Source organism: Salmo salar, chromosome ssa25, assembly GCF_905237065.1.
Source record: "Salmo salar chromosome ssa25, Ssal_v3.1, whole genome shotgun sequence".
NCBI classification, from domain to species: domain Eukaryota; kingdom Metazoa; phylum Chordata; class Actinopteri; order Salmoniformes; family Salmonidae; genus Salmo; species Salmo salar.
Window position 1 is genome coordinate 16,733,830 of NC_059466.1, and position 27,525 is coordinate 16,761,354.

The 27,525-nt window shown below is 43.3% G+C and overlaps 1 protein-coding gene across 4 annotated transcripts; it reads left to right on the top strand.

The window, feature by feature from the left end:
• The first annotated feature begins 255 nt into the window (after positions 1 to 255).
• Positions 256 to 26,682, top strand: LOC106586274 (1-acyl-sn-glycerol-3-phosphate acyltransferase gamma). Of its 4 annotated transcripts, none has more exons than XM_014173397.2 (10): positions 256 to 461; positions 17,009 to 17,066; positions 17,359 to 17,584; positions 17,748 to 17,917; positions 18,186 to 18,347; positions 21,502 to 21,655; positions 21,764 to 21,866; positions 22,872 to 22,947; positions 23,139 to 23,337; positions 23,552 to 26,682. In XM_014173397.2, exons 3-10 carry the CDS (start codon positions 17,407 to 17,409, stop codon positions 23,641 to 23,643), a joined length of 1,134 nt encoding a protein of 377 aa, XP_014028872.1. In that variant the 5' UTR covers positions 256 to 461; positions 17,009 to 17,066; positions 17,359 to 17,406; the 3' UTR covers positions 23,644 to 26,682. The 4 variants fall into 4 exon arrangements, with proteins under 4 accessions (XP_014028872.1, XP_014028874.1, XP_014028873.1 ...); XM_014173399.2 differs by having other exon boundaries at positions 274 to 580; XM_014173398.2 differs by lacking the exon at positions 256 to 461 and adding an exon at positions 5,627 to 5,681.
• Positions 26,683 to 27,525: the final 843 nt, after the last annotated feature.

Below are 27,525 nucleotides of genomic sequence, written 5' to 3' on the forward strand. Positions count from 1 at the left end.
AAAACTGAGAGGTGCAGGATCCGGCACAAATTAAGCAAAGACTACATCTTAATGATTTTAATGTATGTAAATAGTAAATTATTTAGTCTGTATTGTATTTTTCGTTATGTGTCGGACCCCAGTAAGACTAGCTGTCGACATTGGCGTCGGGTAATGGGAATCCTAATAAATCTCAATCAAAAAATCTATTCATGATAACCGCCAAATGACAGGAGCTGTTTCATTCCGAATATGGGTGAGGGGCCGGACCGGAAGTTTGATATCGTCTCAGCTCTGCTCTTTCATACCTCAGTTGGTCATTTCAGCGACAAACAATAGCATAGCAACCACCCTGATGAGTGAATTAGCTGGCTAGCTAGCTACTGATAATAATTTAGCTTGGAATCCAGAAGAATCCAAAGTGGCTGCACTAGTTTTGAACTAGCTAAGAAGCTTGCATCTTCAAAACTGGAACAAGTCAGGTAACGTTAACGCGTTAGCATTATCACGGCGAGTGACAGCATGGGGTAACGTTAGCTTACTGGCTAGTGCTAGTAAGCACGAATCTTCTGACGTTGGGTGCTAACTACCAGTTAGATAGGTAGGTAACAGAAAGCTTGATTGCTAAGTGTTATACCTTACATGCTAATTTACGTTAATACAATCATATATTCCAGACGAATAGCTAGCTGGATTCGTCCCATGTATTGTGTTTGTGTAGTTGGCTAGCCAACAGTATTTCTCTAACAGTAAGTTTAATGAGCAATCAACGTATTTATTGGGAAAGCTATGTAGTTAGCTTCAATCTTGTTAGGTAGTTGCTGGCAAAATTCACATCACAAACATACAGTAGCTATCTTGTGTAAAAAATTAAAAATAATAATAATATGCAATTCCTGATGCACATTTTGCTTGGTTTTGTGATTTCTATTTTCAGGAATTGTAACGTTACATTGGGAAATTGTGGGTATAGCTCACTTTTCGACGTTGACACCACATGTGTTCCTCTGTCATGCCTCGATCAGACAGAGCGTAGTTACGTTTTGTACACCAGAAGTCCATTAATTTCCAATGGAACGCTGCGTCTGCCTTGCAGCATTTGTGCATAGTTCTGTGTGGAGCATACGTTGGATTTATCCACATCGGCTGATGTTAAAAGGGCTTTATAAATACATTTCGTTGAAAATGTGATTAAACCGTATGTGTAGACCTTACATAAATATAAGCAAATGGTAAATGTCGAACTTTAGTGGATTTGTGTGCAACAAAACATTTAGAATTACATAATGAAAAAAGTTTGACTGCAGAATGTATTATGCAGCATTCATGCAATCAAGCTTTCGGTCAGATCGAGGCAAGTATAGCTGACCTGGCATGTGCACATTGCACTAAAGTAACCCAGTGGGATGACAAACTCTCCTTCTGCGTGCCTTGGCGATTCTGTACTGTACATTTTATTAAATTGCACCAGTACTAAAATTAATAATTTAAAGCATCTCTTTGAGATGTCGCTAACTGGATGATGTGCATGTTTGATCCTCGTGATGTTACCTTTTGCACATGCTCACTTTGTCATTTTTTTCTACTTCGGGCAGGGTTTCCCAAACTCGGTCCTGGGGACCTCAAGGGGTGTATCTTTAGTTTTTTTGCCCTAGCACTACATACCATAATCAATTAATCATCAAGCTTTGATATTTCATTTTTTTAACCATTATTTTACCAGGTAAGCTGACTGAGAATGCATTCTCATTTACAGCATTGTCCTGGGGAATGGTTACAGCGGAGAGAAGGGGGATGGAAGCAGGGGATGATTAGGTGGCCGTGATGGTGTGAGGGCCAGATTGGGAATTTAGTCGGCTGTGTAGTGTTAGGGCAAAGACTTAACATGAACCCAGGGGCATGTGTCCCCTCAGATTTATCCTGTTTAAAAAATACATGCATTTTTTGTTAGTTTTTCTCTAATACTACTAGCCGCTTAGCAATTTTATGAAGTTTGCTTTAGCTAGCCAAAATAGTTTCCCAACCTCATAACTAGCTACCAAGAAGCCATTTCAGGCTGTCGTGGAATTATTCTAATCAAAAGGAGACTTTTTACAAGTAAACTTTATTATTGAATTACTGCAGTAATGGACCCACCCGTAGGGGATTCGTTGAGAGCCCAACCAGCAGGACTAAGCCACAGCATTTTATAGCAAAGTCCATCCTCCTGGATGTTCATGACAAATCACAGATGAGAGAATTTACACAAAGGTACATTTTGCTCTCATGCAACAGACATCAAGATTTACATGGCGCTAGGGCTGGGCGATATGACGATATATATCGTGTGACGATTGAGCACAATATGAAATGATAGACATTTTTCTATCGTTTATTTTGTTGTGTCGCAAATCACACTCTTTAAGGCAATATATTTCATCAATTGGACGACGCTTTGCGTTGTGGAAGGAAATTTGCAACACAAACAAACATGGAAGAGAGTGAACGTGACACAGAGGACGGAGACACGGAACTCGTACCTAAAAGAGGGGAATCTTTGGTCGCATAGACGTGGTTTGGATATGAAAAGTCTGACACGGACCAGAAAACCATCCACTGCAAAATATGGCACAGACCGGTCCTGATAACAGTCTCAAACACCACTAATCTATTTTACCACCTACGCAAGACTCATGTGAAACAGTACGGAGAGATTCTACGGATGAGACCTAAAAAAGTACAGTCGAGTGCTCAAAACAAACCCCAGACTCAGACCTTGCAAGAGGCTTTTGCCCGCGGCACACCATATGGCAAAGAATCACGAAGGTGGAAGGAGATAACAGCTGCCGTTACAACTTACATCTGCAAAGACATGGCCCCAGTTTACACGGTCGAGAAACGGGGGTTTCGTGAGTTGGTGCTTACACTCAACCCAAGGTACAAAATGCTAATTTATATGTGACACGTATTAATGCCAAAATAACATGCAAAACAGCCAAGCCCCCATAAAACAACAATTTGATGTTATAATACTGTTATTGCAATCTTGTAATTTCTGTTCTCACAAGGCTGTCAATCAAGTTAGAGTAGCTAGCTTCGCCAACTATCTTCGCTGGAAAGCCTGCTGGCAAGGTTGGTGGACTTAAATTATTATATTTGTTTTTTAAAGCAAGCAATAACTAAATGTACTGAATAAGACTCATATCAGATTTTAGCAGAGAGGCATATTTACTTTCTTTTAAAAACAGAACCACGTCAAGACGATACAGACAGCTCAATAGGTATGCTTATACAGAAAAATAGACATGGCAAAATTCTCCAATTTACGGACAGAGGGCCTTTCCCCTCCGGGCCCCCTCAGATTTCTGGGGTGCATGACACCCCTGGGAGCTCTGACGTAATCCTTTTGCATGCTTCGGTTTGACTGGACTGAACAAGTGTGCTCACATACAGTGGGGCAAAAAAGTATTTAGTCAGCCACCAATTGTGCAAGTTCTCCCACTTAAAAAGATGAGAGGCCTGTAATTTTCATCATAGGTACACGTCAACTATGACAGACAAAATGAGAAAAAAAAATCCAGAAAATCACATTGTAGGATTTTTAATGAATTTATTTGTGTAGAATACGGGCTGAGTCGTGCGTGTCAATGCAATAGAATCCTACTCCGATGCGTTCTGCCTCTTCTTAGTTTTGTTTCGGTATGTTGCATTGAAAGTGGCTAATATTGCATTGATTCGATAAGAATTACCACAGTAAAGGGAAACATCGGTAGTGTTAACAGAGAAAAGTCTAGAACAGTGGTCACTAACCCTTTCTGAGTCAAGATCACTGAGTCAAAATGCAAGCCGAGCTCTACCACTCAGATTTTTTTTTAACATGACTTAAAAAATGTAAACCTATGCAACATTAACCAATTCAAAATGTTACTGTAGCAATAAGATTTGTGCAGTAAGCTACAGGCCCAATACATTACCACTGCCCGAGACTCTCGATTGTGCATCTGTAAATGTGTTTTTGGTTACAAGCCAAATTTCTTCAGCCTCCTAAGGTTGAAGAGGCGCTGTTGCGCCTTCTTCACCATGCTGTCTGTGTGGTTGGACCATTTCAGTTTGTCCGCAGGCCACGCAGTCATGGGTGAACAGGGAGTACAGGAGAGGGCTGAGAACGCACCCTTGTGGGGCCCCAATGTTGAGCATTAGCGGGGTGGAGATGTTGTTTCCTACCCTCACCACCTGGGGGTGGCCCGTCAAGGTCCAGGACCCAGTTGCACAGGGCGGGCCCGCAGCCTTGCGATGGTTAACATGTTTAAATGTTTTTCTCACGTTGGCTGCGGTGAAGGAGAGGCCGCAGGTTTTGGTAGCGGGCTGTGTCGGTGGCACTGTATTGTCCTCAAAGCGAGCAAAGAAGTTGTTTAGTTTGTCAGGTAGCAAGACGTTGGTGTCCGCGACTGGGCTGGTTTTCTTTTTGTAATCCGGGATTGACTGTGGACCCTGCCACATACGTCTCGTGTCTGAGCTGTTGAATTGCGACTCTACTTTGTTTCTATACTGACGCTTAGCTTGATTGATTGCCTTGCGGAGGGAATAGCTACACTGTTTGTATTCGGTCATGTTTCCGGTCGCCTTGCCATGATTAAAAGCAGTGGGTTGCGCTTTCAGTTTAGAGCAAATGCTGCCATCAACCCATGGTTTCTGGTTGGGGAAGGTTTTAATAGTCACCGTGAGTACAACACCACCGATGTACTTGCTAATAAACTCGCTCACCGTATACATCAATGTTGTTGTCTGAGGCTATCCGGAACATATCCCATTCCACGTGATAGAAGCAATCTTGAAGCGTGGAATCAGATTGGTCGGACCAGCTTTGAACAGACCTGAGCACGGGCGTTTCCTGTTTTAGTTTCTGTCTATAGGCTGGGAGCAACAAAATGGAGTTGTGGTCAGATTTGCCGAAAGGGGGGCGAGGGAGGGCTTTGTATGAGTCACGGAAGTTAGAGTAGCAATGATCCCGAATTTTGATAGCCCGGGTCGTGCATTTGATATGCTGATAAAATTTAGGGAGCCTTGTTTTCAGATTAACCTTGTTAAAATCCCCAGCTACAATAAATGCAGCCTCAGGATATGTGGTTTCCAGTTTACATAGAGTCCAATGAAGTTCTTTCAGGGCTGTTGAGGTGTCTGCTTGGGGGGGATATACACGGCTCTGATTATAATCGAAGAGAATTATCTTGGTAGATAATGCGGTCAGCATTTGATTTTAAGGAATTCTAGGTCAGGTGAACAAAAGGACTTTGAGTTCCTGTATGTTGTTATGATCACACCACGACTCGTTAATCATAAGGCATACGCCCTGGCCTTCTTCTTACCAGAGAGATGTTTGTTTCTGTCGGTGCGATGCGTGTAGAAACCAGGTGGCTGTACTGACTCTGATAACGTATCTTGAGTGAGCCATGTTTCCGTGAAACAAAGAATGTTACAATCTCTGTCTCTCTGGAAGGCAACTCTTGCTCGAATTTTGTCTACCTTGTTGTCAAGAGACTGGACATACTTAGGAGCGGTGAGCGATGTGCCTGTCTACGGCGCCTGACCAGAAGACCGCTTCGTCTGCCCCTTCTGCGGCGCCGTTGTTTTGGGTCGCCTACCGGGATCCGATCCATTGTCCTGGGTGGTGGTCCAAACAGAGGATCCGCTTCGGGAAAGTCGTATTCCTGGTCGTAATGTTGGTAAGTTGACGTTGCTCTTATATCTAATAGTTCTTCCCGGCTGTATGTAATAAGACTTAAGATTTCCTGGGGTAACAGTGTAAGAAATAGTACAAACAATACTGCATAGTTTCCTAAGTACACGAAGCGAGGCGACCATCTCTGTCGGTGCCATATCACACATCCCCGTTCCCTAGCGGCCGCCATCCCCGTTCCCTAGCGGCCGCCATCTCCGTTCTGCTGATTGTATGAAGAAGTACCTCTTGGATCCTCTTGTCTTATCAGTCATCTCTCCCTTACAGCTCAGAATCTATGGCTGCACTGAACTTTTATAGCCACTTTTTTACTTGCCTGAAATCTAAAGTCACTTGTCCAAAAATAAAAATGGTTAACACCATGAGCCAAAAAGGAGACTGAAAATTGTGTTGTATGATGCAAGGAACCACTTTACAAAATAACATTAATTATTATCACTGGTATTCACAATGGAAGGCTGCTGGTCTCTGATCCCATGCATTACAGTATATCACCTGCCGTTGTGGCCTTGAGCAAGGCATTTAACCCCCCACAAAGTAAAATACTGCACTGTTAGGCAACTGTATAAAACATGTGGTCCATCAACTCTCCATCTGGAGAGCTACTGGGTGTGCAGGCTTTTGACCCAGCCCTGTCAAGCACACCAGTCAGTAGCTGATTTTATTACAATGTGGTGTGTTTGAGCAGGGCTGGAGCAGAAGCCTGCACACCTAGTAGCTCTCCTGGACTGTCCTGGAGGATGGGGGCCACCCTGCAACATTACAATTACGACCAAATACTTTTTGTAAAATAATTCCATTCAATGAACCAGGTATCAAATTGCTAAGTTTGGTGCGGTACCTAAGATGTTTATGATGTTTCATTTTTAATGTTGTGGATGAAATAGCTGCCATCTGGACAAGTGTTTATTTAGCCCACCATGTCTTTAGAGAACAAAACAAACTGCAAGAAGACACTTGCTGCAAATTAGTTAAGTAGCTAGCTGTTAACCTAGCTCTGGGGTCACTTCTCCCGCCCTTTCTTGAGTGGCACTGGTTGGTAGCCAACGGCAGAGTAAAGCCAGAAGCAACAACTTGTAATCAAACTGTTACCATGGCAGGTTCTGCCATGCTAACTCCACCCCTTTCCAAGAGAACCCAGACCCCTCCAGGTTGATGGAAATTTGAAGTGACTTATCCAGGGTGCCTGTAGCTCCCTAATCAGTGCTAATCTGATCCACCGAGGATTAGAGATGAGTAAGGCATGTAAGATACTGCTTACATGTATGCCTGTCCTCTAGAAGGGAGACACTGGCCATTCTTACCTACCTAGCTATCATTCGCTTCATCCAGTGAGGTCTGAATTGAAGTGGACTGGTAGTTGGAGGTTCCTCTGGGTCATTTTTGTTGGACTTCAGTTATTTTGGCCCATTGTGAGCGCAGTTTCGTCTGGGGACCACACTCACCTCTTGCTCTGAGTGGTCAGTTTTCCGTGGGATCTCCCCCCTCCTACCGACACCTCATCCAGTGGAATCTGGTTGAGTTACAGCTTTCATCATATTCTCCTTAGTCCCCTCTGAGGGATTACCATGGCTGTGCAGCAGAATATGCCATGAGTGACAATCCGCTGTCTTCCCGATCGGTCTTATTCAATTTTTAAATTGTATTTTGGTGGGATACACAAACGGTCAATATGCTGAACCAGAGTGCGGTGATGATCTTCACCGGGATCTGTGGGGCGTTGGTGGTCCTGGCTATGGCCTACTACGTCTACTGGTAAGTCATACTGGGAAGAAGGGGGGTGGACCAGCCACTAACCAGGGCCGTTCAGATGGCCTCCAGTAGATATCTGGACCAGTTCTGTGACTTCAATGGGTGCCTGGCATTTTGCTTGGGGAGCTTCAGGTGTAGTCAACTCATATCCCTTCTTTAATCCCCTCATTGGTATGTTCTACATGTTTGTTACGACCCAGGCAGTTGTATCAAAATGACTTTGAGAATCTTGTCCCTTGTTGGCCAGATGTGGGCTAATGGGTTTTCTCAAATCCTAATTTGACCTTTCCTGGTCTTTGTAGAATAGATGGCTCCTATGGCCATACATAACCATATCCCCCAGCGAACCTGCAACCAGGTGATTGAGGAGAGGCAGCTGTTCCTTTCCTAAGCAGCTTTAACCCAGTGTCTGTACTCTGTAATCCTCTCCCAGGAATGCGTGAGGCCACAGGTGGGTCTTGCTTTCTTTCTCAGGCTCCTGGGGCTAGGCTGGAGCTCTGCTTATGCTGCCTGTTTACTTGAGTTGGGTCCCTCAGGTCTTGCTTCCCATGGAGAAGCAACTAGTTTATGATGCTTTGAGGGCTCTAGTCTGAGGTAATGCTCGCCAACTTTGGTCTTGGAGATGATCCTGGTTGAAAGAGATGGAGAGCGAGAGAGTAAAGCGCTCTCCAGACGGACAAGCGCTGGGCAGAGCAGGGTTTGCCTGGTTTATCCCTCTTGTCAAAGCAGCTACTGCCTTCACACACGAGGGCAATAGCTGACCGCCGGTGACCATAGCAACAAAGCAAACACAATTTTCGAAGTGTGAAAAGTGAATTGCTGTAACACCATAAGCATGCATAAAAAAGTATTTACAGGCAACAACAATTATTAACCCAAAAATAGATTAGAATACAATTATTGGTTTTGGATGTAATTCTGCTCCCCACCTAGCTCCATTGAAAATGAATGGGACACTCCTGCATGTCTGAAAAGCCCTTAAAGAGGCAATCTGCAGTTGCTACATCCATTTCTGGACTTTTCTAGAATTTATATGTACCCATTTGATTCTTGAAGAATTTAACTTATAAATGCCTCATGAGCTTAGTTCAACTGTCATACACTATCAGAACCAAAAATATAAGATTGTTTTACTTCAATGTTTGTAACCACTGTAAAATTATAAACAAACACTATATAGCCTCAAAACATGGATGGTCAGTCCTTGCACCCGGAGATCTTTCTGTGAATTTGAGTGGTTACATTTCTCCAGCCCCATCCCTCCGCTTTTTACTGAAACGGGGGCGTGAAGTATGCTTTGTTATTGTTTCTAACTAAGGATTGCCGCTTTTTAAGAGGGATAGAAAAGTAAGAGAGGAACTGGATGCAGAAGGAGCACCTATAATACCCATTACCTAGTGTGTTACATCTGGGTCTGTTACCATGGTTACTCTTTGAACATATGTTCCTTTGAGGATGTTTAAAGGGGTGAAATCTTTTAGAACTCACAGGTGATCCAATTGTTCATTAAAAAAAAAAAAGATTTCTGCCCCCGCTTTTGCTACTGTAAGTGCACAGATGCACACCGAAAGCATTTTCTTCCAATATTTATTGCAGTGAGCTGGAAAATAAATTGATCCCGTGGTCACGTCTGAACAGGCTGTGCATGTGGGAGAGAAAGTGTGTACGTGCTCTTTACTTTCTTTTACCTCAAAACCCAGAGCCTTCTCTTTTGGTCTCAGTTGGAAGCGGTCTGTTGGGTTCCTATTTGAAGCTTTGACTACAAAGGTACACTGCAATCTGTCATTCTGATACTCATGTTAATGGCCTAAATGTAGGGAATTACTCTGAATAATTTACAATGCAGAATGCCTTCCTATTTTTAACTGATTGTGACATGGGAATATTCTTCCAATGGTGTATAACCCCGAGTGGTAGCCCTCTCACCTGTGTCTTCTCAGATGCTCTCAAGGCACTACTTGAGCAATGGGTGGGAGAATTATTGGGCAACCTTCCAGTGCAGTTTTGCAATTTATTAGGAATTGACTCGTTTGGCAATGTGTTACCAGACATGTCTCTACTCCCAACCTACTGCTTTTCTTGTCCCTGGGTTTGATTGCCTGTTTGTCTCACAGGTTTTGCAACACGTTGGAATGCATTTTGCCAATACGAAATATACTAGGACTAGGGCAGCCCCACATACATACTGTCCAAACGTTTTGACAGCTCTGGGCTAGACACTTCTTGTAGATCTGAGAGTACTGGATAAGGGCTGGGCGTAACCAATATGTTAGCTTAATTTTGACCAGTTTTTGATTTACGTTTAAATGATTGCACCCAAATTGGCCATTTCTATTCATAGGATTCATTAAATATAATCCCCAACATCCGATTTTGACAAACACTTCTTAACAAAGTAGTGTTTTGTTCGAAACCACCTAAACTAAGACCGACCCAAGACCGGAGCAAATCGAATCCAAGTTGAAACCAAGACCGGAGGGAGGGCCAAACAGTCAAGATCGGGAGGGGGACAAGGGGTCCGAGACAGTCAAGACCGACACCAGAACAATGAGAGTCCAATTCAAGACCATGATTGTAATTTTGTCAAATCGCCACCATAATAAGAGTTCAAAATGTCCAGTGTTTCTGTGTTCATATTTCAGAAGAACATATGGATTCTAAAGGGCAAATGTATGCTATGGCAAAATGGAGCCACACTACAAATTATTACTGACCCAAATACAGTGGGCAACAATGAGGTCCTTCTACGCCTTGAGAAGGGCTAAGGATTTATAAAATAATGATCATTCTAATTATATTATTTTCAATGATCTGATTTAATCTGTTCAGTTTGTTGGAAAGGGTTTACACTGAAGAAAAGATCCAATCAGAATTTTTTGGGAGTGGTCTCTGGGGGGAGGAATCGAGCTAGCTAAGTCAGACATTGGCTAGGCCATCAGAAGCTAGTATTCAGAACTGTATTAAGGTAAAATGATTGAGTGACAATGGAATCAACCAATCACATTTTCACTTGGGTGGGTCCGATTTTACAAAGGCTAACATGTCACTGTGCAATAGCGAGCAGTAGTTTTCCCACGCTCTAGCTAGCTATCTTTTGTTGTAGGCTAGTTTTGCAGCGGCCGCAGCAGGTGTAATCGAAGAGAATGTTGCTAATTTGTTAGCTTCTCCCTTTTCAATAACTTTCAACAAGAATACGTTTTTACTGTGGTGGACTAAATCAGGGTACCACACTCCTGTATCGTGTCAGATATAGAGTTGAAATGTATTATATTTTTTTGTTTGCATCCCAATATTACACTTTATATAGATCACAGAAGACTAAAATATAACAAAACTGTTTGACATAGAAACACGGAATGTTCTTACTAATAAAAATAACAAAATAAGATAAATATTAGTAACATTTTTCCCATGAGGCCAAGAGGGCGCTTTGGGTCATTGACTGCAGGAAATGGTTGTTTCAAATGATCATCTGGCGATTGGAACTGTATTCTTTTGTAATATTGTGTTCTTTTTTCGTTTTTTTCTCAATCTGATTGGGTGGGTCTGCCATGGCCTGGCTCCCCAGGGGGTGGGCTTGTGTCCACCCAGGCCCACTCATGCCTACGTCCCTGATGCAAGCGGTGCATGATGACTGAATACCCATTGTTGCTTTAGTTAGCATTTACTGGTAGATTTCATGAATTGAAATGTCTTTCCTACCGGCTGCCAATTACATTAATCTGTGAGCTGCTCCATGCCAAAACCAGCTGAGAGCTGCGCGCTCTTGCTGCCTGCAGATGGTATTCCGCTGAAACTAGGCTGTGTAGGGCATGCATGTGAATATGTTTCACGGGTTTTGTGATTGTGTAGGCTACTTTGATACACATCAGTGGGGATTAAGAAGTGAGTATATGCAATGCCCACTGGAAGAAAGTGTACTCCTACAGTGAGGGGGAAAAGTATTTGAAGTTTTGAACCCCTGCTGATTTTGTACGTTTGCCCACTGACAAAGAAATGATCAGTCTATAATTTTAATGGTAGGTTTATTTGAACAGTGAGAGACAGAATAACAACAACAAAAATCCAGAAAAACGCATGCCAGAAATGTTAGAAATTGATTTTCATTTTAATGAGGAAAAAAAGTATTTGACCCCCTCTCAATCAGAAATATTTCGGTCTCCCAGGTGTCTCTTATACAGGTAACGATCTGAGATTAGGAGCACACTCTTAAAGGGAGTGCTCCTAATCTCAGTTGATTACCTGTATAAAAGACACCTGTCCACAGAAGCAATCAATCAGATTCCAAACTCTCCACCATGGCCAAGACCAAAGAACCCTCCAAGGATGTCAGGGACAAGAATGTAGACCTACACAAGGCTGGAATGGGCTACAAGACCATCGCCAAGCAGCTTGGTGAGAAGGTGACAACAGTTAGTGCGATTATTCGCAAATGGAAGGAACACAAAAGAACTCCCTCGGCCTGGGGCTCAATGCAAGATCTCACCTCGTGGAGTTGCAATGATCATGAGAATAGTGAGGAATCAGCCCAGAACTACACGGGAGGATCTTGTCAATGATCTCAAGGCAGCTGGGACCATAGTCACCAACAAAACAATTGGTAACACACTACGCCGTGAAGGACTGAAATCCTGCAGCGCCTGCAAGTTCCCCCTGCTCAAGAAAGCACATATACATGCCCGTCTGAAGTTTGCCAATGAACATCTGAATGATTCAGAGGACAACTGGGTGAAAGTGTTGTGGTCAGATGAGACCAAAATGGAGCTCTTTGGCATCAATTCAACTCGCTGTGTTTGGAGGAGGAGGAATGCTGCCTATGACCACAAGAACACCATCCCCACCGTCAAACATGGAGGTGGAAACATTATGCTTTGGGGTGTTTTTCTGCTAAGGGGACAGGACAACTTCACCGCATCAAAGGGACGATGGACGGGGCCATGTACCGTCAAATCTTGGGTGAGAACCTCCTTCCCTCAGCCAGGGCATTGAAAATGGGTCGTGGATGGGTATTCCAGCATGACAATGACCCAAAACACATAGCCAAGGCAACAAAGGAGTGGCTCAAGAAGAAGCACATTAAGGTCCTGGAGTGGCCTAGCCAGTCTCCAGACCTTAATCCCATAGAAAATCTGTGGAGGGAGCTGAAGGTTCGAGTTGCCAAACGTCAGCCTCGAAACCTTAATGACTTGGAGAAGATCTGCAAAGTTGAGTGGGACAAAAATTCCTCCTGAGATGTGTGCAAACCTGGTGGCCAACTACAAAAAACGTCTGACCTCTGCCAAAAAGGGTTTTGCCACCAACCAAGTACTAAGTCATGTTTTGCAGAGGGGTCAAATACTTATTTCCCTCATTAAAATGCAAATCAATTTATAACATTTTTGACATGTTTTTTTCTGGATTTTTTGTTGTTATTCTGTCTCTCACTGTTCAAATAAACCTACCATTAAAATTATAGACTGATCCTTTCTTTGTCAGTGGGCAAATGTACAAAATCAGCAGGGGATCAAATACTTTTTTCCCTCACTGTACATGAGTGTGCTGGTATTACCGTTGCTGTCCTGTCAGCATCATTATCCTGTCACACGCTGAAGGCCTAGGTCCAATAGGTTCGCCACTGCGCAAACATGTCTATAATAGATATCACATTTTATTGGTCACGTGCAGATGTTATTGCAGGTGTACGAAATGCTTGTAAAGCTAGAAGCAGAGCTGCTATATCTGTCAATGCCATCTTGTAATAAGGTTTTAATGTGTATATATTTGGCCTGGCGAAGTGGTTTTGTGCGTTTACTGAATGGAGGCTAATAATTTAGTTTTTTTAATCAGCTGGTTTCTATTTTGAGTATCCTTAACATTTCAGCCAGTCCTCCATGAAAGCAATTCAACCACACACAAGCTCCTTCTCTTAGAAAACGGCCCCTGTGTGTGTTGTTTATAGCTAGGCAGGGTGTGTAATTTATATCCAAAAACAATCAGTATTTCTATTGCCCCCTCAGTTAATTTTCTGCACATTTTGCCATGAGGCATATAGAAAATGTAGCCGTTTTAAAATAAGTTTGCTAAAATTCTACACTTTTTGCCATGGTGCAGAGAACTATTGTTATTATTTTTTTACTAATTTCAGGCAATTCCCCCCAAAATTGCCATGGGGCGGAGAGAAATTCTACACATTTAGCCATAGGATGTAGGAAAATGTTCGTAGTTTTTTTTTATATGATAACTGATGATCAATGGGCCCCACCCCGGTCGGTAATTCGACCATGCTTATTAAAAGTTTAGATAGCTGGTCGCTAGACTAATTTACCATTTAAAAAAAAAAATGTACTGACATGGTCTGAGTGACTGATGCACAACCAAATTTCGACATTGCACCTTGTGTATTATATTATTCTAACTCTCAAAAGTAAGTGAGACCACTGACGACAGATATTATCATTATTATTATTATTATTTTTTTTTTTTTGTGTGAAGTTGGTCCGCAGGCCTACAAAAGGGGGGCCACCAGTTGCCCATCCATGGTTTTAACAAAGAGCAGCCACTTCTGGAAAGAGCAGACACACTACTAGTATGACATTGCCATTTTACTGTACATTTTACTGTATCTATGCCTATCACCATGATTTAAGCTAAGCCAATTGTGAGGGCAACACTTAGGCAAAATCTCATCCAGTCCTTTTTAAATCAGAGAATAGAATAAGCTTTGAGCTTCCATGGGTGTTTGATCTTGTTTATAGGCTACAGTCTGGATTAAAATATCCCCATCACCTGCTGTGTAGTGGACAAACATCAAAATGGAGCTGGCTTAACACCCATTCAGTGATGTTCAGTACAGCACATAGACTTGACTTCTCAGAACTATGCAAGACGAGATACTAAGAATGTTTTGCACTTAGGAATGTAGTGTTTGTAATGTATTCTGCACTGCTGCCTTTCTGCCAGACGATTCTACACACTTACACATCATTGCACTTGCACACAATCTCTCTCTGTGCGTCTTCCTCCCTCTCTGGGACGCTGGTCATTTGTCCTGAACAATGGAGACATGGTTGGCCTGTTCTGAGAGCAAACAAAACACATCTTATTCCTCTCACAAATACACACTTTGCAACCCATTGCCTCCTTTTTGAGAGATGCCATTTAGCAGACGCTTTTATCCAAAATCAATTTAGTCATGCGTGCATCTTATGAATTATTATCAATAACTTTGGCGATGTCATTTACAAAATATCCTCCAACACTCTACTCAGTAAATTGGATGCAGTCTATCACAATGCCATCCGTTTTGTCACCAAAGCCCCATATACTACCCACCACTGCGACCTGTATGCTCTCGTTGGCTGGCACTCGCTACATATTCGTCGCAAACCCACTGGCTCCAGGTCATCTATAAGTTTTTGCTAGGTAAAGCCCCGCCTTATCTCAGCTCACTGGTCACCATCGCAACACCCACCCGTAGCACGCGCCCCAGCAGGTATATTTCACTGGTCATCCCCAAAGCCAGCACCTCCTTTGGCCACCTTTCCTTCCAGTTCTCTGCTGCCAATGACTGGAACGAATTGCAAAAATCACTGAAGCTGGAGACATATCTCCCTCTAAATTTAAGCATCAGCTGTCAGAGCAGCTTCCCGATCACTGCACCTGTACATAGCCCATCTGTAAATAGCCCACCCAACTACCTCATCCTCATATTATTATTATTTTTTGCTCTTTTGCACCCCAGTATCTCTACTTGCACATCTATCACTCCAGTGTTAATGCTAAATTGTAATTATTTCACCACTATGGCCTATTTATTGCCTTAACTCCCTAATCTTACTACATTTGCACACACTGTACATATATTTTTCTATTGTGTTATTGACTATACCTTTGTTTATCCCATGTGTAACTGTTGTTTTTGTTGCACTGCTTTGCTTTATCTTGGCCAGGTTGTCGTTGTAAATGAGAACTTGTTCTCAACTGGCCTACCTGGTTAAATATAATTTAATATATATTTTTAAATATATATATATTTAATATACACATGGGTGCTTTTGGGAATCGAACCCAGTATTCTGGCATTTACAAGAGCCATGTTCTACCAACTGAGCTACAGAGGACCACAGCCTGCATGCGCCAGGCCTTGTCTGGTCTTATAAACCAAAACTTGAGAGCAGTGGTTCTCAACAGGTTTTGCTTCGGGACCCAAATTGAACCAGGTTGTCTGTGACGACCGCATATTCGCATCTCGAAAGAATCAACAAAATACAATCAGATTTTTTCCCCCCAGTATGTATTGATTGTAAATGAAGCAATTATATGACAAGGGAACAACATTCCAACCTCTTTCATTGTCGATTATTATTGTAATTTCATTGTTGATAATTTCTCGATGAAGAATGTTAATAAACTGGTTTGAAACCTCAAAATCAACCAAAATATCGTTATTTTGAAAATAGTCTTGTTAATTTACTCTCTGGGGAAAAAATATTACATGTAAGTTCATTTCTATACACTTCCTACCTGGTTTAAGTTCAGACTGGAGTCTTTAAAAAAACCGTTATACTCTGACACCAGCGACCCATTCAAAACCTAATTTGAGAATCGCTGCCTTAGAGAACAGAACTGGATGGGGAAAAAAGGATGAAAGGAAAAACAGAGGGAGGTATAAGTAAAGGGATAGATGAAATGCAGGTGGACATTTATTGTCATGAGTCTTGTCCTGGAGGCAGAACTGAGCAGTTCCCGCTAGATGGGCCAGCAGCGAAGTCGAAATTGGCTATATGGGGGAAAAATCATGAAAACAATTACTTTTTGGTCTTAATTTATGGTTGGGTTTAGGCATTAGGGTTACCAGTGTGGTTGGGTTTTAAATCAGATTTTATGACTTTGTGCCTGTGCCAGCTAGTGACCTCTGCAGAGCTGCCTCCAGTACATGAGTCATCCCAATAAATGCCAACCTGCAGTTTAAATAGAGAGGTAATGGAAGGTTGAATGAGGGATGAATAGGATAAGGAGTTGTGGAGGGATGAATTTATTTGAAAATCAAATAGAGGGATGCGATAGAACAATGAATAGGAGAGGTGAAGTGTGCAGAGCTTTTGAGGTTGAGAGTGAACGCTCCTGCATGGGGTTGAAGGTCACAGTGGACTGGAGGGCTGTGTTGTGACTCACTGGTCTGTGTGAGTGAAAATGCATCACAGAGACCCATTTATAGTCCCTGTGCTCTGACAAGCCTGCTGTAACATAACACATGTAAGCCGCCTTCTCTGTCACGCTCATTCAGTCTGTGACAGTCATTTATTCATTATTTTCTGTGACGGGCACTCGCACGCACGCGCTATACAGTAGTACACAATCTAGACAAAGGCTAGAGGTTTTTTTCCCCCTCTGTCCGCTAGCTTAGAATTTAGTAGGTTCTGGTTGTTAATGAGGTAGACCAGCTTCTACACTAACACTTGTTCTTGACTGTATACAGTTGTGCAACCATACACTATGGTTTACAGTAGGCTTTTCTGTTTCTTGCCTGCCACCTTTCTGCCTATGTTGACCTGTCTCTCTCTCGGTCTGTCTCTTTTCCAGGTCCGTAATACTGAGTGAAGGGCCGTGCAGGAGGGGCTTATAGAGGGAGTCCACCGTGGTGAGAATGAAACAGTGATGTCTTCTCGAATCAATCAACCGTACATGTCGTTTGAAATGTATTTATTTGATCTTCTCTCTGAGCAAACACATCTAATGTAACATGTTCATTGTTTCTCCTCCTTTTACTCTTTCTCCTCTCCCTTTTTTACTGCTCTGTCCTTTTAAATCACCCTCTTCTCTTCCTCTCTTCACCACCCCTCTTGTTATCTTACCTACTTTCACCTTCCTGCCTCGCTTCCCCCTCTTCCTCCTGCACCCTCCCACTCTATTCTCTCTCCCTTTTCCCACAGGTCGTTAGTAGTGTGTGGAGGAGAGGAGGCTCCTCAGCAGCAGCAGCCATGGGTCTGTTAGCCTATCTGAAGACCCAGTTTGTTCTGCAGCTCCTCCTGGGCTTTGTGTTTGTGGTGAGCGGCCTCATCATCAACTTCATCCAGCTCCTCACCTGCGTCCTGTGGCCCCTCAACAAGCAGCTCTACCGCAGGATCAACACCAGGCTCTCCTACTCCCTCTGGAGCCGTGAGTCCCCACGCTAGAATTGTGTGTGTGTGTGTGTGAGAGATCCTGTGTCACACCTCAAAAGGGGACTTTGTGAAATAATGAATCTGGAGATTCGATATTGATAATTTTGACTCCGTCGCCGTTGAGTCGATTTTAATTTCTATATTTGGACTTGTTGCAGAGCTGGTGATGCTGCTAGAGTGGTGGTCGGGCACAGAATGCACCCTTTATACAGACCAGGCCACGGTGGAGAGGTTTGGCAAGGAGCACGTCATCATCATCCTCAACCACAACTACGAGATCGACTTCCTCTGCGGCTGGACCATGTGTGAGCGATACGGAGTCCTAGGGGTCAGTATATCTTCTCTCTGCTATTCATCAGTCACTAAATGGGGGTCATCTCAATAGTCCAAACTCATCAGCTTCCCTACTTTGCCTCCTTTCTATTATCAGCCCTGATCTGAAAGAATCAGACATGTGAAACCAAATGACGCCTTCCATATTATTTTCAACTGTTGTGCGTTTTCAGATTCCGTAGCGATAAAGAGAAGTAGATGAGATTGGTCCTAGAGATACACTTCAGGACTCTTACCGTTCCCACGCTTTCTTTTCCGCCCAGAGTTCCAAGGTGCTGGCCAAACATGAGCTGCTGAAAGTGCCTCTGATTGGATGGACCTGGTACTTCCTGGAAATTGTGTTCTGTAAGAGGAAGTGGGAGGAGGACAGAGACACTGTGTTCAGAGGTCTGGACAGACTCAAAGACTACCCTGAGTTTATGTGGGTGAGTGTGTCTCCTTTGGTTAACCCTTTACACTCATGGGAATTGGCCTATATGGAGAGGGCTAAATTAAAATGTTTCTTACAGAAGACATATGAAAAGCATATACATAAGAATAGTACCAATTGAAACAGTTTGGAGATTATGGAGAAATTATTACACCTGAAGTTGAGGGGACAACATTTCACCTGACACGAGACTGAATCTGAACATTATGCTTGATTTTTATGTGCATTTTACTGTACTTTTCGCCGCATTTGTTGATAACAGAATCTGACGATTCTTTGGATACATTCATAGCATAAGAATGTTCCTGGAAAATGTGGGGTAGGTGCAACAAGAGTTTGAGTGAGAGGACTAACTGCTGTCTCCAAGTGGACACACACCTCTCCACAGTGTGCAGTTTCTAAGTCATTGCCATGCTCAAAGAAGAGTCTTAAACTATAGCGTGCTTTTTGTTGTCGAGCTCTCCTCTCTGTGCCGTTGAGGAACTAGAGCAAGCGCACTAGTGGTTGTTCTGTTTGGAACACAACCCTGCATCCCCACCGTCACACAATTACTGTTCTGTACGCAGTCCAAAAGCGGACCATATTTAAATCGCTATCTGGGTCAGCTGGGCATACTTTGAAAGCTTGTTCTATTGACAACAAAAGGATCATCATTTTGGTGCGCATAGATATGAGTCATGAGTAGGGTTGTTGCGGTGTCCGTATTACCGCCACACCAGTCATGAGTCATGACCGCAGTCAAATTCCACGAGACCGTTGAATCACTATAATCTCATTTAATGCACTCTGGACACGCGTTGGTACTAGTACCCAACTCGCTAACGACCATCAGGTCGCTAATGCTCTGGTTCTCAGGGCTCTATAGTCCCTCTAACCACTCTGACAGCAATGCAATAGAAAATCACATCAAACACTTACCAGTATCATGCTTTTAAAAGTTCAAGACTGAGTGGAAAACATGGTGGTTGTGGATGTTGTTTCAAAGCCAAACACAAGGAAATGGACAGCGCTTTCAAAATATGGATAGGCCAATGTACGGTCTGAGCCCAAGCCCCCACCCCCGCACAGAGACAGGGGCTGTCAACACTTTTAATGAAATTTGTTTTGTTGTGATTTAATTATTATTTTTTTTTTTACTATTGATGTTACCGAACAGATTCCAGTTGGTTTCCAAAGTTACGGCTGCATGCTTCTCAATGGCTGATGGATGGAGTGAAATAAGTGTTCTTATAAGCCCAGACATTTCTATGTGTAATCCCTAATGAAAGCAGTTTTGATGGTTGCCACTAAAAAGAGGATGATCCCAGCTGCGACGTTATTTCTCAGCTGCTAGTATTAAGCACATGCTCCACTATAAAACTGGAATAGCCTACCCTGCATGACTCTGAAAAACCAATTGTGGAAAGCGGCCCCCATTCGCTTTTCCAGTGCATACGGATGATGGTTTTCTTCTCCTTGCCCCTGTTCCTGCCCATTTGACAACGGGCCATTCTAAATCAAAACGTATTGTATATATTACCATCTAAATCTAGCGTGTAGGACCTGTTTCAAATCGTCACCTTTTTGCTCCGGAATAGGAATAATATTATTTTATTCAGCTAAGTTCAATTATATTCTTCTTACTATGAAATCCTATAAAATAATGGCACGCGACTTATGAGCATGTATTTTCTGCTAAATGAACTAGCCTATGGCATGGCGCATAGCCAGATAATATATAGGCCGACTCATTCTGTTCTTCCTGAAATGCATTTTCTTCACATCATAATGTTTCTAAAATAAATCATTGATTTTTATTGTGATGGTGAATATTAAATGATTTTAATAGACTTGTGTGTATGTAGATGTTCCAAAGGCTCACATCAGTGGCTTGTGTGCGCCGAGACCTGGAGATGCTAAACATGTTTATGTTAATTAACGCTCAATTACTGTGAGAACGGCAGTCATTTGCGTGACAATAGCCGGCAAAGTGTCGTGACCGCCACAGCCCTAGTCATGAGTGCATTCAGGTGCGTGTTCCGCGGCAAATTTTCTTCACAATAGACAAACAGGCCCATTATTGTTCAGGACAACCCAGGGTCATCTTTCAAAATACATTGAATTCTCTTAATTTACAGCATTTCCTTCACTCAGATGACAAAAAAAAACTTGCCCAATTTAGCGGGAGGGATGGGGGCAACTTCTTGTCACCTGTGTTGCTCAAGTTCAGAACGTCTGTCAGTCAAAACCCACACAGCGCTGTGAAGTGGAGAGCCTGAACTGTACAACCACTGCGTTCCAATTTAGGTGCATATCAGTGCCCAAATCTGCCATTTTCAACCCGGGTACAAGTGTAAAGGGCTAAGGCCTACATTTTTCTATCCTGGGCCACATGACTACATTTCTTGTCATTCTGTTGGCTCTTAACAGCCATTACAAAACGATGAGGGTAGCGCACATTAGGCCCAGACAGCTCGTACAGTGAATCTACACACAGGACTGATTCTTGAGCTCCTAGCTTCAGTCTGCCATAAGTCATTTGGACTAGGTCCAGGAGTTTGGTCTTGTCTGGAGCAGGTCTGGTTCGTGTTATTCATCGAGCTGAAACGCCACAGGGGAATCTAGGTCAGTGGGATTCTGGTCTGGCTCCTAATAGCCCTCCCTAACGATCTTATGTTGTTGCTCAGGCTGCAAGTTTCCACTTCCACCTCTCGTTACTGTTACCGGGAACGACAGAGATTTGGCTAATCAGGTCGTCTGATCTGGTTTAAGCAACACCTAGGAATCGCATGACTGACCAACTCACCTCAGGGACAGGAGGACGACAAGATGTGCAGTGTTTTCTTTGAAACAGTCTTCTGTCTGTCTGAGGATGTATATTTTGTTGACGCTGCACCCACTCTAAATGGAAGTCCTTGAAGAACTTTATTTCGAGTAGCGTTTCCTGGAGGTGCACTTGATCTGTAACACAAGCTGGCCCTGCTGGGGAGTCTAAGAGGATAGGGGAAAGGAGGTCACCTCGGTGGATGTGTGCCTGTCTGAACCAGTAGTGTATTTCTAAACCTGCCGTTTTTATCTTTGCGTGTGTTTCTCTAACCTCAACGTTTGCGTGCGTCTGTGAATCCCTTGTGAGTGCATGTTTGTTGACGCTCCTTTTCCTGTCTCCATAGTTCCTGCTGTACTGCGAAGGCACCCGCTTCACAGAGAAGAAGCACCAGATCAGTATGGAGGTGGCAGAGGGTAAAGGCCTGCCCAAGCTCAAATACCACCTGCTGCCCAGAACCAAAGGCTTCACCACAACACTGAAATGCCTCAAGGGCACAGGTGGGGCATGCATGCACGTGTTGCGCGCGCACACATACACACACGCACAGTTCAAAATAAGGTCTTGTATTATTATAGATTTTCTGTTCTGTCTTTCATTGTTTTTAGTATCTGCCGTGTATGATGTCACATTGAATTTCAAAGACCACCAAGTCCCCACTCTGCTGGGCATCATCAACGGCAAGAAATACCTGGCAGATATGAGAATCAGGTGGGTACTAATCAATATGTATGACCCTGTGATTATTACTTGAGCTGTTTCAAGCGAAAACCCATGACATTCTGTTAGCCTCTTGGCTTCGTTCCTATTTTTTTAATAGTAAGCGGGACAGTGGACTGTTCAAAACTGAGCCGGAATCTTACCTAACACTCCTTTGTGTTGCTGGGGTAGTCCTGTCCTACCCAACCCGCGGAGGTAAAGGGAGGTAAAGGGGGAAAGGCATCAACAGAGATCACAGATTGCCCTGCGGTAAAAAAACAGGACTCAGCCACTCATGTCCTTGAGACCATAATTCAATCATGAGTTTCAGTACCAGCCTTCAGTAAAAAAAAACTAACTCTTAGGGAGAGCTGAGTAAAACTATAAGATTACAGAGAGCCATTTGTCAATGGCATCATGGACTGTTTCTCTTCAAATCATAATGACCATTTGAATGACAACGTTGAGAGACCTTCAAAGCCTTTCCTTTAAATTAGATTACACGGAGAGGCATATCAAAACAGCTCCACTGCATGAATGATCCTCGTGTGAGGCTAAACAGGGAGAGTAGCCTGGTGTGGCAAAAGCAGGTGCTTGTGGAAAATAATACATAATGCTATACATCAAAAGGCTGTTTGATGGCCCTGTCCTACAGTAGATGGCACTGTATGAGGTGCCCCATCTGAACTTTGGGTGAGTTTGCCCCCTGGTGGTTAGATGTTGCTATACCAAACTCATTCTCTACTCCAGGGTTTCCCCAACTCGGTCCCGAGGGCATGTTTTGGTGTTTGCCCTAGCACTACACAGCTGACTCAAATAATCAAAGCTTGATGATGAGTTTTTATTTTTTTTATTTGAAGTCAGCCGGTTTGTGATAGGGCAAAAACCAAAACGTGCACCGGGGGGGCAGGACCGAGTTTGGGGAAACCCTGCTCTACTACACTCCATAGCAGACTCCCCCTGCTATCTCCTGATTTTGTGTTGACTGCTTGTCTCCCCTGCTCCTTCTCCCTGCAGGCGGTTCCCTGTAGAGGAGATCCCAGAAGATGAGAAGGAGTGTGCCAACTGGCTTCATAAGCTTTACCAGGAGAAGGTAGGGATCTTTAGTGCTTGAGTTGTAACTGAATATTGTTAAATGCAGTTTTGTTCCCTGTACAAGTCTCACACACAGATAAACTCCCATATGAGATGAGTTACTGACACATACCTTATTTGGAAGTAACAACAAAATATGTTTAACCAGGTTTGGTAGTACCTTGACGTTCATTCGGTCTCCGTCTCCAGGATGCTCTGCAAGAACACTATCATAAAGAGGGCACTTTCCCAGGTCCCACCATCACCCCTCCTCGCCGGTTGTGGACGCTACTTAACTTCTTGTTCTGGGCTACCCTGCTGCTCTCGCCCCTCATAAACTTTGCCTGCGGTGTGGTGGTCAGTGGCTCCCCCCTCCTCATTCTCGGCTTCAGCCTCTTCCTTATCATTGGTGAGTAGAGGGTACATAACGCTTCCTGGTTACTCTTACCTTAGGCTGGGGCTGGGACGTCGATCCAATAACCATGAGGTGTATAGCTAACTCTAACACGTATGGGAATGTAACTGAGATGTTGATTAATGTGCATAGTTCCTGACAACAAATGTTTTCTGCCTCACTGAGATTTGGTCCATAACCTCTCTGTTATCTTTTTGGTCCTCCTCAGCCTCCATAGCCATCCGGCGCCTGATTGGTGTCACCGAGATAAAGAAGACGGGCTCCAGTTACGGCGACGAGGGGGCTAAGAAACAGAACTAGAACTCTGCCTCCTGACCGCGGTTGGTCGCTCTCGTACGGTCCTCCTGCGGTCCCCCTCCCCCATTCTGTTGTCCTGAGGTGCATGCGAGTAAGCACTCCGGGGAGGGGGGGTCAAACCGATTTACACCAGAGATGGATCTGGACGATGAGGGAAGGAAGAGAGGGAGGGGTTTGGCCATGGGAGAAGTGTAGAGAGAAAAAGGAGACCATCTGCAGCCAGCTCTCTGTGGACTGAGAACGGGAGGTACTGCTGTGAACATGCTCCTTGCCCCCTTATCCAACCCCCTCAGGCCCCCCCCGCCAACGCGCACTCTTCGACTCCTTTGACCCTCGGAACCAAGCCTATCAGCAGCTTTCCTTTCCATAACTTTCTTTTGAATTTAGTTTTTGATTTGAGGTTGAGGTGTTACTTCAGTGTTCACCTTGTAACATACAGTACAGTACATCTCCCCCCTCGCTCTACCGAAATGCCAGGCAGAGCTCTATAATGCGACCATTTTCCTCGCATATGCGCCTAAATATGTTGCTATGCGTCTAGAAAAAAAAATCACCCAGAGGATAATTGTTGCAAAGATTTCACTGTACGGCAGCCCCTGAGTGCCATGGCGAATACACCGAGCGCAAATTCATGACCGTGGTAATTGCACCATTACTACAAAGAAAACGGCTTGTTACCTCCAAATATTTTTCATTGTGCTCCTTCTTTGTGTACTTGTACATTTTTCAACTTAGGCGCACGTATGCTCACTGTACAAAAAGGTCAGTGTAGAACCCTGCCAGGTTTCCTCTTTGCTTTTTATCTCTGAGCCAAAAAGGTGTTTATTTTCACTGTGCTTCATCTCTCTGCTGTGGGAGCCATTTTTATTCATGAGCAAATATAATGGGGGGTTCTATGATTCTACTAGTCTATGCATTCTTACCAAGACAGTCAGCTAGAGTTTGGCTGCTGTTGAATATTACTAAGGCACTTATTTTCAACTGAGCTATGTTCAACAGCAGAGATGGGACTTCCAGTGTTTTAAATACTGAGTCAGGGTTCTATGTGTTAAGACTACAGTAAGGGCTCTGTATTCATTAACTTCATGGTAACTAACTACTTACTAACATTGCCATGATACTCCACTCCGCTGTTCCAACGGCCCCGGCTTCTGACTGTAATTATTATTTTATGTATGTAGGTTTTTACAGCATTCTCCATTGCTTGCTCACAAGTAGATATCTGCACACATATTACCATGCCAGTTCCTGAGTGAACTATGAACTTGTTCTCTGCCCTCTCTGCTCTGGTTTAAACATGCTAAACCACCCCCAGAATTAGTGTGACCTCTTATAATAACCTTGATCACCAATAACCCTAACCCCCAGCTACCCTTTATAGTTGAAATGCAGTACTTATTGAATGAGTTCTTCTAATGATCGAAGCTGAGAGCTGCAGGTCTCACTGCCATCCCCTTCTCTCCTAAAACAGTGATGGGGTTGGTAGTGGCATTAGTGTACAGAAACTACTGTCCACTTATAACCTCATTACTGAAATTACATTTGATTCTGCGCTTCATCTCTAGACAGTAGTAATGTTTGCCTTAATTCAAGTTTCCTCAGGCTAGGGTGATTGTTTGATTGGTTGCTAGGTTCCCTCCCCACCTCATCTCTCCCTCCACTACAGTCTTCTATTCAGACACACTTCACCAACCATTCATCCATAATGGTGCACTGTGGGTAGTTGAGTTTTCTCCGGGGTAGTACTGACATGTTTATGGGTTTATTAGGCCCAGGTATATGTTGTGGATCAATAGGATCTTAGTATCACTAGCCACCAACGAGTAACACGATGTTACTAAAGCTACTATTGGTCTTGAATTGCACAGGAAGGAATAGTTCTTATTATTTCATTTTTTTCCCCCTTCATTTTATTTTGCTGCTATTCATTGTAGGGCACAGCGCCACCCTAGGCTCAGGCACTGCAACTGCACTTGCTTTCAAAACATGTTACATTGTTTATCAACTCATTGGACATCTATTTACACTATGATGATACTCTTAATGGTGACCCGCCCCATCTGTGGTCTGAGGGGTTGGTGTATAGGGAGGCTGATGACTCCTTTATAACTGGAACTGACATGAAAGCAGACCTCAAAGATGACAGGTGACTGGCATTTCCCCAGAGCAACATGCAAACATGGTAGCAACACATCATCACTAGTCTACAGAATACCATCCTGTTTCAACGTCACCATCTTTTCTCCCTATGTTGATGTCCTTTGTTTTTTAACCAGGACAGATTCATGCAAGCCTTAACAGACAGAGTGCAGCTTCATTGCATTGTGTGTGTGAACTTAGACAACACTTCCTCAGTAGTATTAGGTTTTGATTGGCAAGTAGAGGGACACTGACTCAGTAAGATTCACATAAATCTGCCCTCTGTTAAAATGACGAGGAACTCGTGTTTTATTTCTCAAGACAGAAAAAAGTAGTTAGGGTTAGTTAAAGTATAGCTATTTGTAAAGCTGAAGAGATGAGGGTCCCATGAGAATATGCTCCTAGTTACAGTAATAGTTAAGAGGGCCCCATTTTAATAATACTTACTGTCCCATGATGCTTCTGTGTTCGATACATCTGTTACAACTCCTGTTACATCTCTCAACTGTCAATACAACTGTTACAGTAGCTTAGGAAATATATGTTCAAGTTTTGGGGCATAATGTTGTTCTCATCTCCAGTCTACTCCCTTAACTCCAAACTACAGTACCACCTCTCCCTCAGGTATCTATCAGTCCAGCTCTCTGTATAAGGTGTATATATTTCCAGTGCAACAGAACATGCAGAGAAGTTAACCTGTGGGTTTTTACTGGGGAAAATCTCCCACTAACTTTGAATTTTCTGTTCAAGTTTTTGAAACTTAAGAATTAGGTAACATTAGAAATACGACACTGAAATCGGACCCTTTTTGGCTTAAAAGTGGCACATCTCGACTCAACTTTTGTCTTTTTTCTAAATATCTGTTCAATTAAACAATTAAGAATATTAAAGAATTGAATCATAGTTGATTTTTAATGCTGTCAGTTTGTCTGAATGAATTTCTCAGTTTGCAGCAGAATCCAGATGTCATTCTAACGAGACCAAGTCATCACAGGAGGGTGCTGAGGGGAGGCTGGAACCACACACTGCAAAAAGTTACATCTAAGCAAGCCTATACAGTGAGGGGGAAAAGTATTTGATCCCCTGCTGATTTTGTACGTTTGCGCACTGACAAAGAAATTATAAGTCTATAATTTTAATGGTAGGTTTATTTGAACAGTGAGAGACAGAATAACAACAAAAAAATCCTGAAAAACACATGTCATAAATTGATTTGCATTTTAATGAGGGAAATAAGTATTTGACCCCCTCTCAATCAGAAAGATTTCTGGCTCCCAGGTGTCTTTTTATACAGGTAACGAGCTGAGATTAGGAGCACACTCTTAAAGGGAGTGCTCCTAATCTCAGTTTGTTACCTGTATAAAAGACACCTGTCCACAGAAGCAATCAATCAGATTCCAAACTCTCCACCATGGCCAAGACCAAAGAGCTCGGGGACAAGATTGTAGACCTACACAAGGCTGGAATGGGCTACAAGACCATCGCCAAGCAGCTTGGTGAGAAGGTGACAACAAAGAAAGACAAAAGAACTGTCAATCTCCCTCGGCCTGGGGCTCCATGCAAGTGCTCACCTCGTGGAGTTGCAATGATCATGAGAACAGTGAGGAATCAGCCCAGAACTACATGGGAGGATCCTCTCAATGATCTCAAGGCAGCTGGGACCATAGTCACCAAGAAAACAATTGGTAACACACTACGCCGTGAAGGACTGAAATCCTGCAGCGCCCGCAAGGTCCCCCTGCTCAA